Raw genomic sequence first — 19,049 nt, forward strand, 5'->3', positions numbered from 1 at the left:
CTGTTCCAAATTCTTCTACAAAGGCAGGATTTTTATTTTGTTTTCTTGTTATTATGCTCTCCTCTCTTTTGAAAGGGGGGATAGAGAGTTTCTTTTTGATTTCAATATGAATTTTTATTCTGAGACTGTTCACATGTAAACAATGGAACAAATGTGGGAATCAATGAAATGAAATGAAGAACTAAAGACAACATGGTACAGCTCATGATTTGTCTTCTTGCTTATTATTTGTCTTCTTGAGTTAATATGCCTGCAGAAACTATCTGCATAAATTAACTATCTGTTTCATACCATTTTGAAAGTGATTGCCTAATACTGCAAGAAACCTAGAAAGCAGATTTCATTGCTAAAAGGCAGCAATAGGCTGTTCACATACCATTAGAGGGTTTGAGAAATATAGCAGTTAGCTTACTTGCCCCCAAAGTGGCTCTATGACATGAAATTGGTTGTCCTGGTGCACTGGTAGGTATCAGACAACCAACAAATATCAATAACAATTTCAAAATTAGATTAAATTAGGATACAAATTAATATAACTCATGGCATATTAACTGCAGATTATATTGAAAAAATACATAAAACATAATATATAAAGTGAGGAAATAAGCTTAAATAATATCAATATAAACATAAAAGTAAATTAAAAATATCAAGATAGTTAAATATAAATATCAAGATAATTAATTTAATTACCTTGATTATAAATTAGAGACAATTTTAATTATCTTGATTATAAATTAGAGATAAATAATTTAATTATCTTGATCACTAAAAATATCAAAATAATTAAATTAACTAAACAATAATTATAGTTACCAAAGAACAGTACAATCAAAGAGAAAATCCAGATTTTAAAAAATGTATTCACCATGGTAGAACGCTGAAGAGTAGAGTAAGCACGCACTATAACTTGCAAAGCTTGAGCTCGAGCTTCATTAATGTAACGATGCATAATGCAACTATTTAAATATGTAGTTTCTTCCATTAGTTTAAAAAATTTCACATAGTTATTACTTTTGAATGCCAATGCTGCCTCAAAGGCAAATTTTATGAAAGAAGATTTTAATACATCCTTTCTAATATCTTTTACAAGCCTAAAAAAGAAATGTATAAAAATGTTCAAATTAATAAAGGTGAACTTAAATAAAATTATGCAGCTTAAATATGTTTAGGCTTCAGACAATATGAGAAAAAAGTTAAGCATACTAATAAATTAATATAATCACATGAATAATACTCCTCTTCCCAAATATCTATAAAAAATTAACATTTTAGTGCAAAACTTTCTCAACTATTGGAATCTATGTTTTGTAATAATCACAATTATACAATAGATAATTCCATTTTACCATCATAACAAGCAATAAAAGAAATAAATCTTAAGGTTTAATCTTAGCTTCAAGGTTAAAGAATTTTAAATATTACGTGAAAACAAAGCTGAACCTTTGTGCACTGAAATATTAGCCACTTTCTATAGCTCAGAATTTTATTGAAAATAATAAGACTTCCAAAAATAGAAAGGAAATAAGGGAATTTATCAAGATGATAACCAACTTTTCTTTCTTTATTTATTAACTATTGAGATGAACATGATTTTGAATTATCATAGGTACTACAGAAAATGAAGCTAGTAAAAATGAAAAATGGAGGGAATTTTATTTAATATGGAAAATAACCTTTAAATAAAACAGAAGACTATAAAAATTACTAAAAATTTTGAGATATTAAACTTATACAGAATCTTCTCCTTCATCAGCATGTGCCTTCATAGTAAAATTGGAAGCACATCTGGCTAGCAATAGGAAGGTTCAGAGTTCAACAGGGTTCGTACACATTTCTGCACATGGAAATTTTTAAGGACCATTAATGAAAAAAATTAAGGACATATAGCAAATGGGAACTGAATATATTCAATTAAAAATATTATCTATGCCTGAACTTCACTTTTGTTACGCAGTCTAAAAATAAAATATAGATCCATAAATAGGATGCATTATTATTAAACATAGCTTAATTAACATTAATATTAATAAGTTTGAGAATAAAATTAACTTATGAAATTTATCAAGTAGCATTAAATATTTTGCACTTATAATAATTGGACTTATTTGAAAGAAGATAAGTAACATTTTATTTACGTTTTACTAACAGTTAGCTTTATGTTTATTTTTATTATTATTTTTTAAAGTCTCAATTTGTCACATACTCACACTATCTAGAGGTTTAGTAAATAGTAAGCAGATTTTATGTCAAGTGGCACAGGTTAAAATGAGAAGTAAGATCATAATCAGAATAATTCAAAACTAAAGAATGGCTGTAGTCACCGTTGCCTAGAGAGAGACATGCTGATCAGAACAAACCTGAAAGGCCTGATGTAGGCACGGTTGACAAGTTCTGAAAGTTAGCTGTCCTCCGTCTGACACAGTTAGTGTCGTAGCTTCATGTAAAGTTCCAGGGGTTGTCACTCAGATAATAAGCCAATAAAGTACCAGATGTGATAAGTTATTTTTCATTATTTTAAGTCTCACTAGATGCAAAGAACAAGTTTTACATGAATTTTTACATTTTTGTGTTTTATCTTGTGGCCACGGTAAGGATTAAATGAAATAACTCACTTTAATATACAGAGATAATTTTTTAGGATATGCAATTAGTTATAAGTAATTAAATTAGGTATTAGATAACCTTAAGTCATTATGGATTTACATGGCTACTATTAAATTTTATTTACTTTTTAACAATATTTGGTAAAAAAGCACTATTAAAATCATAATGTAACAAAATTTCACAGTTTAAAATACCTGTAATTTATGACATTGATTCTAAAATGATATTATGATAATTGCGCACTGAAAGCTAACAACACTCAGCAAAATATTTATGTGTCTTTTTAATTTGAAGCCTTCCCACACATTTTGGCTAATTTTTATTGATTTCCTTCTCTTCTCTTTTCCTAACAATTAGAAATTTGTCTCAATATGCAAAAGAATGTCCTCACTAGTTTCTGCATATTTTATCTCAGATTATGTCAACCTCTCCACAATGTACTAATGAGGGTTTATTTGATCAGGTAAAAGTTAAATAGTTCAAAACCCACTGACAGATGTCAAGCAAATTATCGCTATGTCTGAAAGTAACTACAACAGGGTTCGTAGCCACATTTTTAGTTAAAAAATAAGCACCTATAAGCACTTTTCAAGCACATTTTAAGAAAAAAATAAGTACCTGTCTAATTACATTATACACAACAGCATAACCTTAAAAGAAAAATTAGACTTGTAATTTAAAATATGAGAAATTCAGTATTTATGAAGAGAGAATGAGCATTACTCAACCAAGCAAAACAATTACATTCCTTTTTTTAGATAGATTTTTAGAAATAGAATTTCAATTTACAGAACTAGTTTACAATGAGAGAAAAAACTATGTAGAACTAAATTATATTACAAGATTTAATGAAGAAATTTCGGTTCAAAACAGAGAAAATAAAGAATAATAAGCCATATTTATTACATTCGCTTCGCACCAAAAAATAAATAATTTATTTTTCCACTCATATTTAAATAATTTAACTTAAATCAAAATTCTGAACATTTTCTAAATTTTCTTGTATAACAGTTTTTCCTTAACAGATATTGCAAGCAAAGTAATTTAAGTAAAAAAAAGGCACTTTTCTGAAATCTGGAGACTAGAAATTGTTTCATGCAATCATCCTTTAAAAGCTTAACTAACCGGCATATTCGGAAATTGCGGAATATCTGAAAATTCCGGATAGTCGAGCATAATTAGTAAAAGAAGAAGGGGGTTAAATTGTAGCCGTTCTATAGATTTTACAGCTTAATAATGGTTTTGACATTTTGATATGTGCATCATATAAAAAAAGAGCCGAATGGAACTGAAAAATAATCTGCTTAGCAAACACAGTAAAACTCTCTTATCTCTGCGAAATATTGCAAACAATATTGTGTAATACGTCTGCGTGTTAATTCTTTTGCACGTGATATTACTCAATCAGAATGAACTGCTGCTGGTATTCGGAGAATAAATTACTAAATAAAGGAAAACGCCCCTTTGCTTCATCCAGTTTTCACAGTCTTGCGCCCATGTGGAATATTTATCACTGAGCAGTTGTGCTCCGTGCGATATCCCTGCCATACTCATATTGATTAATAAAGAGATTTACCAATCTGGGGTGTTTTTCATTCTAATTTTGAACAGACTGCATTAAATTTCCGGAAAAGAATCATTCTTCGCTTGGGTTGGTAGACCACAGAACTTTTAGTCCTATTCAATCCAGGTTGGAAAGTGACCCCCTCCCCCCAAAAAAGATTTTGCAGAGATAGGGGAGAACCCACAACTTCCATACTGTATAATGCATTGCCCCCCCCAAATTATTTTGCCTATTCAATTACTTTCACTTTATTTACACCATTCCAAATTTCCAAATATTATTCCTTAGAAAACTAATCTGTGTTAAAACACCCATTTTTGAAGTTTATCTATACTTCAGTAGTTACTGCAAATATATTATTATAAATATTCATACATATGCTCGTAATATAAGCATACTGATCATAATAAACACGAATATGAACTGACCATGCAGAACGAAAATGTAAATTATTAAAATCTTGATAGAAATTCAAAAGTGTGTAGTATTGGGTGGGAACAAAAGAATATGGAATGTACCGGAATTTTCTAATGCTTTCGCAATTTTTTGACCAATAGAACGATTGTCTATACTCACACGCACCAAAGGTTATGTTAATGCAGAGAAAGGGGTGAAAAGCTATTTCTGGGAGTATGATTCACCATCTGATGTTCCATATAAGGAAGAAAAGTTGTTTATTTAGTTTCAGCTTTGGTACAGGGAAAAAATGTACATGAATTAAAAAAACAAAAGCACTAAAAGCAAAAAAAAATAAGCACTAAAAACAAAAAAATAAGTGCTTTAGAGAAAAAGTAAGCACCTATAAGGGCTTTTATATTTTATTTTCAAATATAAGGACTTATAAGCACTTGTAAGGACCGCTACGAACCCTGTACAAAGTCAGAAAAGATTTAAATAAGCTTCTTATTTAAAAATAACATAGAGGCATGTTCTTATGCTAACAAAATCAATTACAGTTCCTTATGCTAACAAAATCAATTACATAGTCAAATTCAAACTAAAAATATCGACTAGTGGTCAAAGATTATACAACTTAATTTCATTTTAAGTTGGCTCAGTAACTCTATCGTCATAACAAACTCAAATGTCGGCAGCGGTAACGCAAAGACAAATAATTACAAATTATAAGAGCTGGCAGGAATTAATGCAGGGTCAGAAACACTCTTGTCTTACACTCCAAAAACCTCAGTTTCAAAACTATCTAAGTGATTTGCATTCTGGTCAGGAAAAAAAAATGGGATATTATAGTAAAGGCCGAAATTGTAAACAACTGGGTAATTTACATAATAATAACTGTACGTATCTTTGAAGAATAATTTTCTTTCTCTTTATGTATTCAGTTTCTTCTTCCACGTTTCCTTTTCATTTTAGAATTTTCGGATTTAATTAAAGATTTCTGTTACTCTAAATAAACTAAATGCATTTAGAATGTATAGAAAAAACTGCTAATTTTATTTCTTTAGTAATATCAACATTCAGAAGAAATATAAATATATAATTATAAGGTCCGGTTACACAGCTGATGTGGCATAATTTTTAGAATTTAGTGACACACCGAGCAACAAAATCTAGAAATGGCAAAACGTTTAGAATTTAGAAGAGGCACTGGAAGCAAAATTTAGAAAGGCATCAGGCAGCAGAATTTAAGATTCACAGAGACTGCATCAGGTGCGAAAATGCCTGTGTGTATGATGCATTAAGACATATTAGATTAATCTTTTAAATTGACAGTTTTCAACTTCTTTATTTTCAAGTTTCTTTCAAGTTTCTTTCTATAATGGCTGTCCATATGATAAGATTAGAAGCATTTCTGATATTTTCCATGCTTGTGACTAGCGAAAAGTAGAGATAATAAAGGAAAGATAAAAATGTTAAGAAAAAGATTCTAGTATCAGAAGTAAAACACTCAACTATAATGTTTTCATTGTTCTTCCAGACGTTCTCCAAAAATTAAGAAATTACGTGTTAATACCATGGAGACATTTTTCATTTTAACACATTTTTCTGGAATCTTCTAGAATCGTGGGTCTATAAATCTTGCCTTCACATCTTTCTAAACTTTCCAAGCTGCAATGTCTAAAATTCTAAAGAAAAATTACCCCTACCAATTGTGTAACAGCATAAAGCCAGGAATATTTTGCAAATAAATAAATAAATAAATAAATATAAATCTCAGGCAAAAAGTGTAAAACTAATTTTATAAAGAAAATCAGGGCTTAAATTCTAAAATTAGATATGTAGGAGCCTTGTAGAACACCGTCAGGAAAGAGGAACAAAAATAAATAAATAAATTACAAATAAAATCATTAATAATTAAAAATTAAATAATTATTAAAATAATTCATTAATTAATGCTTAAAATAATTAAATAGTGTAAATTAGAATTTAACAAAATATGAAGAGATAAATTAAAATTTAATAAGCGATTTTTAATATAATTTTATTACTCGAAATAAAAATTTCAAGATATAATTTCTACTGAAATTCTGCTCAGGTACATAAAAGAAGTGACACAGCTTTCTTATTTAGGGCTCCAGGTAGAATTATGATTTGTCCGCAACACTAAGAAGTACCGGAGCAGGGCTTCTGTGGGCTCAGTTGCAAATTAAGCTCTGGAGAAAACTGATGTATATTCTGGTGTGGTGTGAAGTGTGTGATTATGGCAAAGCCTTGAAGGCCATCTGCCTTAGTAGGGATGCCTTCGTGGAGGACTTTCTAAGGGAAACTGGCTCTTATACACATTACACATGGAAAAAACCACGAAAACGCCCATGCAGCCAGCCCGTTTGAGCTACCAGTGTTCAGCGACTTTACCGCTCGGCCGCTGGTGGGCGATGTATATTCTGAGACAATCACATGAGAAAAACTCTTACCATGAAAAAATTAAGAATACATTTTAAATTAATTACATAGCTATTTTGGTTTTGCTAAGAAATGTTTTGTAAATGGTGCTTTACAGCATTATACCTTGCTTATTTTTCACATTCAAAAATATTGTATAGTAAGTGACCAAAATGGAACTTTATAATATGACAGCAAAAAATAAAAATGCTTTATTTTAATATTATTTTTTAAATATAATTCTAAAATATTACCATTATCTAAATGACAGTTATCAATGTTGCAATGTTCTAAAAACATCGTCGAAAAATTCCCAGATCGGAAATAAAAATTTTCTATAGAAACTGATTTAAGTCGCCAAAATGTTGATAAGTTGTCAAATTTAGAACCATTTAATAAAATAATTCACATCCCTAAAAGCAAAAAGTTGTTTAAAACTCTTCAGTAGAAATAATGAAATAATTTCGAAATGCTTATGTTTCACTTCTTGATCAGGAACTCGAATCTCTCACCATTTATATTAGAAATAGGAACAAATTATAACCCATTCAAAAGATAACCATATTTGTCAGTGAATTGCCAAAAATATTAATCCAAAATGTTAATTCACACTCAAAATGGCAGTCGTAAAAACAGACAGAAATTTCATATGATTAACATTAAGGACCTTCTGCTAATTTTGGCCGAAATTAAGGACATTTAAGGACCAAAAATCGATTCCAAACAACTTAAGGGCTCAAGGACCATACGAACCCTGTGCAAGGTGTACAAATGCTTTCCTGGCCACAATTCTCGCCTGATCTCACCAATCGAGCACATTTGAGATGGTATTGGACGGTATTTGCAGACGCTGCCACTGCCGTTAATCACAAAGCAATTAGTATTAAGGTTACAGGTTGAAATCAAGTATTGTGTTTTCAAAGCTTTTTACTACTCAAAATCATGCTCATACCACTGTTGCAGGGGATTCTCATTTTTCTTTTACCTTAAGGTTACTACTTGAGCTGGTTTGATTTAACCGGCAGTTATTTAACTAGTGATTGCCAGTTTACATAGTACTTAACATTTGGTGCTGTGTGTATTCAGTATTAAACAAATCAAATGACTTAACAAATTAACCCTTTCAAGACAGCCTGCCTGTGTCTAAGATATTCCCTCGGGACGGAGGGGAGTTGAAAGGAATGCTCCTACAGGATGGGGGGGGGGTGTCGCTAAGCCTAATATTAGAAAAAAAAAATTTAACATTGAAATTTTTATGCCATTTTAGATTATTACTTAAGCTATCATATATGTTAAAATTAGTATTTAATAATCATTTTTCTTTACATAAAACTATATTAAAAAAATTGCTTGCTTTAAAAATAGTTTTCTGATGAGCTACTCAAATTATTCCAAAGTTTTAATTCACAAAACACATTAAAAAACTTTAAAATTAATTTTAAAAGTACAAGAAAGACTATTTACAAGGAGAAGTAAAAACATTTTTCACTGGAAGTGTAAGACAGGCACTCAGAGAGCTAAATTTCTGACAATATGCCCATATCAGATTCATTAAAAATATCACTTTAGAACAGGGGTTGACCCCTGTTCCACTGGTGGTACACAAAGAAGCAAAAGTATTTTTAACTATTAAATTCAAAAATTAAAGCCCCAACATCCTGATTGAGTTTTTTCTCTAATACAGTACAAAGTCCATAATACAGACGTCCATTATCTGGAATGATCTATAATCTGGACCTCAAAGGCACAAACATTTTTTTTGTATGCTTTACACATGCGTGCAATGCGTTTAAGTATGCGCGTTGGGAGGATGTGTTTCCAGATATATTAAAAAATGCTTGGCATAATTTATGGCCAACTGCCATATTTCATTGCGAGGACGATGAAAATGATAGCCACGAATTTGAAGGTTTTCAGACATCGCAAACTAAAGGTGAAATTTTCCAGTTATTGGATTTTGTAAAGAAATGAAGATGATATAACAAAAGTTTTTCATTGCAACAACAATGCTTCAATCATCAATCAATTAACAGACGGCGAAATCCGTAGTATGGTTCTAAATCCAGAAAATACCGCTTCCGAAAGGTGGAACTTTGTAACTGAACAAGAAATTATGTCTGTTTATAGAATTAAAGAGAAAGTATTAGAACAAAAAATGAAGCAACATTGAAAGAAATGTTTAATAAAGTAAACAAATAAATATTAAGCTTTTTTTGTGTGTGTGTAAATTTTGATACCCTTTATATCATAATTGCTTTTTATTTCATAAATTAAGGTTTAATATTTTTACTTGTATAATTTCTGCATGCCATCTTACAAGATTTAAATTGATGATCTATAATCCTGAAAAAATCCCTAATCCAGAATTGCCGAAGTCCTGACGAGTCTGGATTACGGATTTTGTACTGTACTTGTAAATTTATGCAAACTGAGCACTGTTGAAGAGTGATGGTGGTAGTAGTACTTTGTAGTGATGGTACTAAAGGTTTTCAATTTTTGTTTAGATGGTATGTATTAGTCAAAAGGTTGAGAACCACTGCTTTAGAAGATGAATTATCATTCTCATCCATGTCACTAATTGGCTCATTTACGATGCGAGTATATCCTTCCTCTGATAAATAACGCTTTCTCACCATAATAAATTGGAGTCAAGGGTTTCCAAAATAAAAAGATTGCAAAACGTATCGAAAAGCAACGCAAAATGTAACGGAACTTCACATAATAGTTCTAAAAAAACCTACAAATTAGTGAAAAAAAGAATAAAAAAAAGACTCGGAGGGATATCAGTAACATGATTGTGTATATCATATGATGAGCTAAAGAGCTGAATCTTGTTTGTTCACATTATACTTTCCCTCCTCCCCCGAGTGAGTAATGTTTCTCTCATTTTGAGTAGAAGGTCAAATCTATATGTATCTCAAATCCTACAGGTATGCAATGCCATCTCGTGACAAAGTTATAGTTTTTAAAACGTTCCAGGGTGCTGGCACAAATGAGTGATGGTTGGGGCTGAATGAGAAAATGCTCTGGCATGGCAGCGTGCCAGCAGGGAAATGAGTGCGTTTCTTGCTGGCACATATGCATGAAAGTCAGCACAAAAGGGTTAATACACATATAAAGAAAAGTATAAAAATTAAATAAGACATTTACTTAGATTTAAAAAAACAATAAAAGCTTAACATTAACAACAGCACTTAAGCTGAGCAAACATAATTACCTGAGCGTTTCACCTTCAGTGAGACTTAATAAGATATCATATGCTCGAAATTCTGCTTCATTTGTACATTCTATTCCCCTTGAAAGCAAATCATGATACATATGTTTCAAAGTTTGAAGACATTTGGTCAGATTTTCATTGTTGATCTTTGGATCAAATGTTGCAGTATCTTCTTCAGACATTGCTTCAGCACAGTGAATGTGGAAACGAACACATTTTTCTATGATGTCAACACAATCAATGTCACAAAGTTGTTGCTGAGTTATATCCTATAAAAATATTATGGTATTACATTTACTGTATATTAAGTTTTTATTTAAACTTTTAATGCACAATACTCACTTATCAGCTCATGATACAAATTAACATATGCAATAATCCAACAAAGTATTGTAGAAAAAAAATCTAGAATCATGCTTTTCACAGTTAAGCAATAATTTGTTGAATCATTTACGCTTAGATACAGAAACTTCAATAAACTAAATACAAATTAAAAATTACACATATTTACCTAGATTGTTCAAAAAATTCAAGATATTCCAGGTACAGATCATTTATTATGCTTGCTTTAATACTATATTATGCAGATGAAAATATTTTTTTTAATCTTTCTTAAGCTCATAGTTTTGTTCAGCAAATGAAATAATATGAACACTAACTTAGAATTTTACATATTTTCTAATAAATAAAAAAAACTTTTTCAAGTATTAATTCTAATGGCCATCATATACGGCCGAATTTAATCGCCTTTCACAAGGAAAAAAAGAAAAAAATCGTTTAAGTTTTACCCCCTTCCCCCTCCCCCTCCCACACACACACACCCAAAAAAGTGAAAATTTTCAGATTTTACATTATGCCCAAAAGGGGCTTTATTTTCCATATTTTGTGTGTTACCTTTATTCATTAAATGTCTTGTTCTTCGCACTTAAAACATAAAATTCAATTCAAGCTATGTTACAAAATAATTTAAAAAGAACATATCTTTAGAATTTCTGATACAAATTCTTGCAAGCTGGAGATAAAAATGTTTTTTCCCCCCGTACAGTGTTGCTATTGCTTGCTTTGAAATCATTGAGTTTGTTAATCAAAAATTCATTAAAGTAGATAATAAAACATATTCCAAATTAAGGCTTCCAGATGTCCATATTCGGGTAGAGGATTACATTCATTCAAAATTTAATGCCTCTACGTAGGGTTGTTTTATTACAATGCGAGAAACGAAGGCATTTATGCAGATTCTTCGTTATTTGATTTCTTTATATATAGCATAGGGCAAAAATATTTGGTGGCAACAATTTGAAAAAGTGATACAGCCTTTTAAAGTTTTCAACACAAAATGCCAAAACGAAATTCATAGCCCTTCTGGGCTAACGCCCTTTTGGGCTAAAAGTTGGTGCAGCAAGGAGGTTATAACTCTCCAAAGATGACACATACTCAATTAAAAACCTCACTCAGAAATTTGCAGAATTTTTTCCCATGTGTGCAGTACTGTCATTTTATTGAAAATAGATATACATGACTTGCATTTTCTGCTAGCAGATCACTGAAATTGTAAATTATTGAACAGTATCACTTCCAAATCTTCATTTCTTCGTAAAATAAAGGACTAGAAATGAACTATCAAAATACTGCAATGTATACTGATTCATTATGACTGACTGTGATACTAAATGGCCTGGGTTCACCACTTGGTTTGATGCAGAAACTCGATGAGCTACAATAACTGTTTACATTTAGTTTCTTTGAAGTGGGTTCCTACGCTCTTTCTGTATCATTTTATGAAGTGTAAAATGATACCCCTTTAAATGGAAATAAGATTTTCTTATCTATCACAAAGTCTGTTCTCAGAGAAATGAACCCGGAAAAAAGCATCAAATGACATATTATTGTAATACTTGTCTTGACAAGCCAGGTATTGTTACATGAAATATCATACACAGAAAAATTACAGAGACTAATGTTTATAAAGGTGTTAAGATATATAAAATGTTAAAATATAAAAATTTTATACAATTATTTGTGTATATAATGATTTTAAATTACTGGTAAGAAATGCGTCAAAAAGGCTGCGAAACATCTCGAGTAGCTGGTGTGTTGCACGGAAAAGGTCACAAGTGCAAAGGGTTAATAATAAAAGGGATTTTTTTAATTTTTATTATTTAAAAAATATGAAATAATTCCTTGAAGAAAAATCATTAAAACACTCTTTATGCTACACATTTGTCCCGATAAAATTACAATGAAAAATAATATATTTGCAATACATTACATTTATGGCAAACATGTTTCATTGCTAATCTTTGTTTGTTTAAACATCTATTACATAAAGCAATAATGTTTCTAAAAAAAATTATAAATACTGTTATAATCAGTCAATTACATCAAAATAAGTTTAGCTTTTGCCTCTGAGAAACATGTTTCCTACAAATATACACATCAATATCAAAAAATTCATTCACATCCAAAACCTAAATGAAATTTTTAGCATGCTCTCCCCTAATTAATAATATTCATAAGTAACTAATGCTCATCTCTTATTTATCAATAATATTTATAATTAATTAAGATATGTTTTCAGGCCCAGATTAAGACATTCAGTGGCCTTAAGCATTTAAAAGATTCTGTTGCCCCCATATACATTTATAACCATTTTCTTTTCGTTCATTCGGTCTTTCTCTCTAGGTTGGGTTAGCTGCAACAAGCATTCTACAGGTTCTACAGTAAAACTGGCAATGGGAAATTTTTTTGTGCCTCTTTTCCTGATGCCCTAAGCTCATGGTCATATTTCATAGTGGTTAAGCCAACCTAGTTTGTTTTAGAAATATGTTTTTATGCAAAATGAAACTGTGAAATTATTTAAATATTATTATTGTAAAACCAGATTCACAAAATTACAAAGACAAGAAAAGCTAATAAATAAGCAAGCAATAAACTTTTTAATATGATTCATTATTATGATTATTATCAATCCAAACAAAAGGTTTTTTATTATTTATTTATTTATTTATTTCAGCGAATGAAGAAAAGATTCTTAAGACAATTCAGGAAATCTGCAGAGTAACATTCTTCTTCTTTTTTAGATTTTCCTTTAAAAAAAAAACCGCTAGTGTAAAATATAATACAGTACAAAGTTTTTCATCCGGACTCGTCGGGGCTTCGCCGATTCCGGATTAGGGGTTTTTCCGGATTATAGATCATCAATTTAAATATGGTAAGATGGCATGCAGAAATTATAAAATTAAAAATATGAAACCATAATTTATGAAATAAAGAGCAATTATGAACTAAAGGGCATCAAAATTTACAAAAAAAAAAAAAAAAAGTTTGTTTAATGTTTATTTATTTACTTTATTAAACATTTCTTTCAATGTAAATTGTTTAAGTTGCTTCATTTTATGTGCTAATACTTTCTCTTTAATTCTATAAACAGACATAATTTCTTGTTCAGTTCTAAAGTTCCACTGTTCAAGTCCTGTAACTGCTGTGCCGAGAACACCAACTAACTTGTCAATCAAAATTTTTTCGTTTTCACTAACCTCTCTGTCACTTTCTTCATGCCTTTATCCCTTTTTTGCAGCAATTCCACTTTTTGTTTGATGGACATCGAAACATGTTTTTGCTTTGTAGATCCTTTGGCTGCTCCAGAATCGGAAACTCGTTTTGACATAATCGAAAGTTCAAGCTTACTTTTTATAAAATTACTCCAACAGTCTGCAAAAAATAATACGCCAGATCCAATTAGAAGATTAAGGAACAACGCAATCTGCAACATTAACTGAAATAGATAATTTTAGCCTAGCTTATACCATCCGTTATACATTAAACGTGCATGCGTAAAAGTATTATGCACATGCGTAAATGCATATGCGCATGCGCAAAAAGTTTGTAGCTTTGAGGTCCAGATTATAGAACATTCCGGACTATGGACGTCTGGATTAAAGACTTTGTACTGTATATAAGCATATATCATAATATAATATAGTGTACATTAAGAATAGTTTTTTTTTTTTTTTTAAGTGTCCTAAAGCATAATTGAGAAAATTTTCAAATACCGGGAGAGTGATGTAAAAAGTTTGAATATATGAAACAGAATTTTTAAACTATTGAAATAATATATGTTCATAGTTTCTTTACAAATTATAAATTACATTTAATGGTACTTTTCCATTTCACCAGCGCTGGCAATAAAGTTGCCAATGGTGTAACAGATGCCAAACGGAATACCCCCCCCCCGCCAGTCCCATTTTCAATACATGTCACAGCCATTTTTTATCAGACTGAGCATTGATAGTTTCTTTCAATACTGGCATACAATTACATAGAATTTTTACCAAATAGTTCAATTTTATGCCCTAAGGCCATTTGTGGTAATCAAATCAATTAGAGTGCAATCACCCTGCTCACCCTAAAGCATAAATAGAAAAGGCAAAGTCAAGGGTTAAATTCTTCACATCTAATAAGAATGCACTAGCCAAGTAACGCACTGTGGTTTTACATAATTTCTCAGTAAGCAATTTCACGAATTGAAATTATTTTTGCATTTAAACTTGTATTCGATACTAAGATTTAACTTGAAATTAATATAGATAATTACTGAGAGAATTAGATTTTTGTAATGTAGTTTATGTGAGATGGGATTACTCGTGGTCATGTGAAATTAACTAGCGAATCAGGATGTTGTCCTATGAAAGCATAGTCAATTCTTAAACTGTCTTTTTCCTAATACTTCAAAAATGGATGAAAAACCAATAAAAATTTGAGATTTGCCCTGAAAGGAGGAAGAATCTGTCAAATTTTGTTCAAGCAAAAGGTGTTTTGCCTAAAATTGCTAATAATCATGAAATGAAATTGTATTTCGGAGACAAAATTCAATGGCTCTGCAACCTTTCAACTTGTAGTAAAAGAAGTGTACGGAAAGGCACATGGTTTGAGTTTCATGAAGTGCATGAGGTTTATTTATGGCAGGAACGAAGAAAGAACTTCAGTTAAATGGTGTGAAAAGCAGGTGGAAATCAGTCACGGAACAGTTGTGGACTGGAATAACTATATGAGCAAGGTTTGAGTGTGGATTCTTTGCTTAAACATCAACAACAGAAACTAGGAGAACCTAGTATGATCATTCAGGAAAAGAAAAAATGTTCACGAAGTGCAAAAACAATGTGGGGCGGATTCTACCACAAAAGTGAATTTTTAGTAGAGTATGCTATGAAACAAACGAATGTTTCCTTCTGAAGGTGCCAAACCAATCCATGAGTAAATATTGAAAAAAAAAAAAAAAAACTACAATATATTCCGATTTATGGAAATCCTATAGCACTGAAAAACTGGAAGAGGAAAGTTTTGAACATTTCAAACTGAACCATAAATACAATTTTGTCAATCTGGAAACTCGAACACATATACAGAAAATAGAAAGGACTGTGTGGCAGCACCAAATGGTGAAATAAGAAACACAGAGGAATGCCATGTCACCAACTGGAAAGCTATCTCGCAGAATTTATGTGAAGAACAGAAATGAAACAGCCATTTAAAAAAATTTTAAATGATATTAAAATATTTATGCCTCCAAAGTAAAAAATTATAAGAACTGAATTTTTTTAGTCCAAAGGGGCTTTGTCCCTGAAGGACTGTTATTTTTGTTTTGCCTTTTTGCATCGGAACTCTATAAGCAGCGTATCACTTTTCAAATCATTGCCACCAAATACTATTGCCCTGTACTATATTTGAAGAAATTAAATAATGAAGAATCTGCATAAATATATGTATGTTTCTCGCATTGTGATAAAACAACAGTACCTAGAGCCATCCAATTTTGAATGATGTAATCCTACTGCGAATATGGGCATCTGAAACCCCAAATTTGAAATTTGGAATTAGTTTTATTATTGATTTCATATTTTGTAAAATGAATTTTTGATTAACAAACTCAATGATTTAAAAACGAGCAATGGCAACACTCTAGGGGGGGAATCTTTTTATCTCCATCGCACAAAACTGTGTATCGGAAATTCTAAAGACATGCTCGTTTAAAAATTATTTTACGACATTGCTGTTGAACTGAATTTTATGGTTTAAGCGCAAAGAACATGACATTTAATATATAAAGGTAGCACACAAAACATTTAAAAAATGCCCCTTTGGATGTAATTTAAAATCTGAAACTTTTCGGATTTTTTTTTTCTTCAAATTTTTACGTGCATACTATGTGTTGTCGCCAATAAAGTCTGCTTGCGCCAGCAAAATGCATGAGTACCAATTTAACAATTGGTACTTATGCATTATCCCATCATCCATGTAAGTTGGCCATTATCAAAATATGAAAATTGACAGAGATCCAACCAAATCTGTGCCAATCCATCCTACAGAATTCTGAAGGAACTAATGCCTTTTTATTTACCCTCAAAAGTACAACGACATAGCTGTGCCATTGCAAACAGGTCTCAGCAATGTTGAGGTGTTGTATTGTGATGTTAATGAGAAGTCACATTGTGATTTTAAGTCTCTTTATGACATTGTTGTGAAGTCACACTGTGTCATTGATGCATAGTCACACAAAGATGTTTTTGTAAAGTTACATTGGGACGTTGTGAAATCGCACGTGTCATTCATGAACATCACAGAGTGACTTTAACGTCACATAGTAACATGAATGTAATGTCACTAAAGATGTGAATGGATGTCATGCAACATTGCATTACTTTTTGAATAACTAGTGTAACATCGCAGTACTCTTATTTTAAACATTAACCTAGTCTAAAAATAATATATTTTGAAAGGTTTATTGAAACATTTAATAATGACTTGTGTGGGGAAGGTCAACATACGTATACTATACCTCCTGTTAAAAAATTATGATTAATTATTATTTATTATGTAATTATGAGTCAAGATAGGTCAGGGTGGGGAAGACTGAGAAATCTGTGGTCACAAATGTGATGAAAACATAACATTGGGATGTCACTGTACCGTCACAGCAACTGAGTATGCTATATGGCAGCATTTCCCAAAGTGTGTTACCGGGTCGCAGAAAAATTCAGCTAGGTCATGGCAAAAATTATAAAAACATAAAAAATCTATAATATTTTGCTCTAAATTTAATATTTTTCAAAACTTTTCAATTACAGCAGGTGGCAACCCTTTACCACCATTTCCTATTGGACCATTTAAATTTGGATGCTCTGATTGGCCGATTTTGATTCGTCATTCAGTGCCTTCTCCAGTACATACGCTGCAAACTCACGTGTATCAAAATAAGGTTATGTTTAAATTTTTGTTACCTATTTTATTTGACAATAGTTATTATTACCTATTATTAACAGCAACTTCATATTGGTAAGTAATAAAAATAATTTTTCTTATAAATCATTAATAAACAATTTCTTTTTATTAAAGCTTTCAACCTTTTTTAAAATGGATAAATGGTTAATCAAGAAAACCACAGATTTAAATGAGGATGATCAACCAAGCACGAGCAAAGCTGAACATCATGATCGTGAAGAAACTGTGCCTGAATCATCAAAAGAAGATATACAGCACCAAAATAACAAGCGTAAAGCTACTTGGACTTGCAACTATTGCGATGAATATTTACACTTTGGGTTTATTGCCGGTGGCTGCCAATATAATTTGCCGCTATGTGTTATTTGCAAAGAGCAACTTTCAAATGAAAGTATGAAACCGTCAAAGTTGAAACGGCATTTAAACACACTCCGTTCTGAGTACTCTGATAAGCCAATTAACTTTTTTACTGATAAGAAAAATAAATTGATTGCTGCTAAAAAAAATTAAGAAAAAAAAAAAGAAAAAGAAAAATAGACTCTTACCTCACCAGTCAAATAAAAACCTCACTTTTACACCTATTAATTTCCAAATTAATAGCTGAAACCGGATATCCTCATAGTGCTGGAGAAAAATTAATACCTCCTGCTTTGAAAATTGTTGCAAATAATTTATGCGGAATAAAGGAAAAATGTTTATTTTCGGCGATACCATTATCAAAGAATACAGTTAAACAGAGAATTGATGATTGCGCAAAACATTTAGAAGAAGAACTAATTGCTCAAGTAAAAAAGAGCAAGTTTTTTTCTTTGCAAATAGATGAAAGCACAGATATCGAGGATAATGCAAATCTAATGTATTTTATCAGATATATTGGCGAAGACATCATACAAGAAAATTTTTTGTTTTGTAAAAGGCTACCAACAAGAATGACCTCAGATGAAATTTTTAAGGCTACTAATGATTTTGTCACTAGTCATGGTATTGATTGGATGAAGTGTATTGGGCTAAGTAGCAAAGGAGCATGTGCAATGGCAGGCTGTCATAAAGGTTTGTTTAAACAAATTCAAGATTTAGCATTTAATTGTGTATGGGAGCACTGTAGTATCCATAAATAAGCGTTGGCGGTAAAATGAATGCCTTTAAATTTAAGCATGACTTTGGAAGAATGTATCAAGTCTGTAAACTATATAAAATTTTGTCCATTAAATAGCATACTTTTTATCGAATTATGCAAGGAAATGGAGAGTGATCATAAACACCACCTTTTGTATTGTAATTCACGATAGCTTTTAAAAGGAAATGTTTTAAAACATATGTTTGAGCTAAAAGACGAAGCCTTGGTATTTTTGAATGAACACCCACCATCTAAAAAAGATGCTATTTTTTCCATTTAAGGATAGATTCCATGATTTCGAGTGATTAATAAAAGTAGCTTATTTGTGCAACATATTTGCAACATTCAATGAATTGAATTTAAATTTGCAAGGCTTTGGTTTAAATATTTTCCAAGTATCGGAAAAAGTCACTGCAATAATTAAA

The 19,049-nt window shown here is 30.9% G+C and overlaps 1 protein-coding gene across 2 annotated transcripts in view; it reads right to left on the reverse strand.

Annotated features, from left to right (window-relative positions):
- xmas (RRM_XMAS2 and SAC3_GANP domain-containing protein xmas) overlaps window positions 1-19,049 on the reverse strand; it is a 163,455-nt gene that overhangs the window by 110,109 nt on the left and 34,297 nt on the right. For both annotated transcript variants that reach the window (XM_085816331.1, XM_085816332.1), the window contains exons 8-9: window positions 10,230-10,498; window positions 869-1,094 (exon numbers count right to left, since the gene is read on the reverse strand). In XM_085816331.1, the coding sequence (XP_085672457.1) occupies window positions 869-1,094; window positions 10,230-10,498 (495 nt within the window). The remainder of the gene's footprint in view (window positions 1-868; window positions 1,095-10,229; window positions 10,499-19,049) is intronic.

This window comes from Stegodyphus dumicola, chromosome 1 (assembly GCF_044657685.1).
Source record: "Stegodyphus dumicola isolate Sdum_Otavi_A_Nest chromosome 1, ASM4465768v1".
NCBI lineage: Eukaryota > Metazoa > Arthropoda > Arachnida > Araneae > Eresidae > Stegodyphus > Stegodyphus dumicola.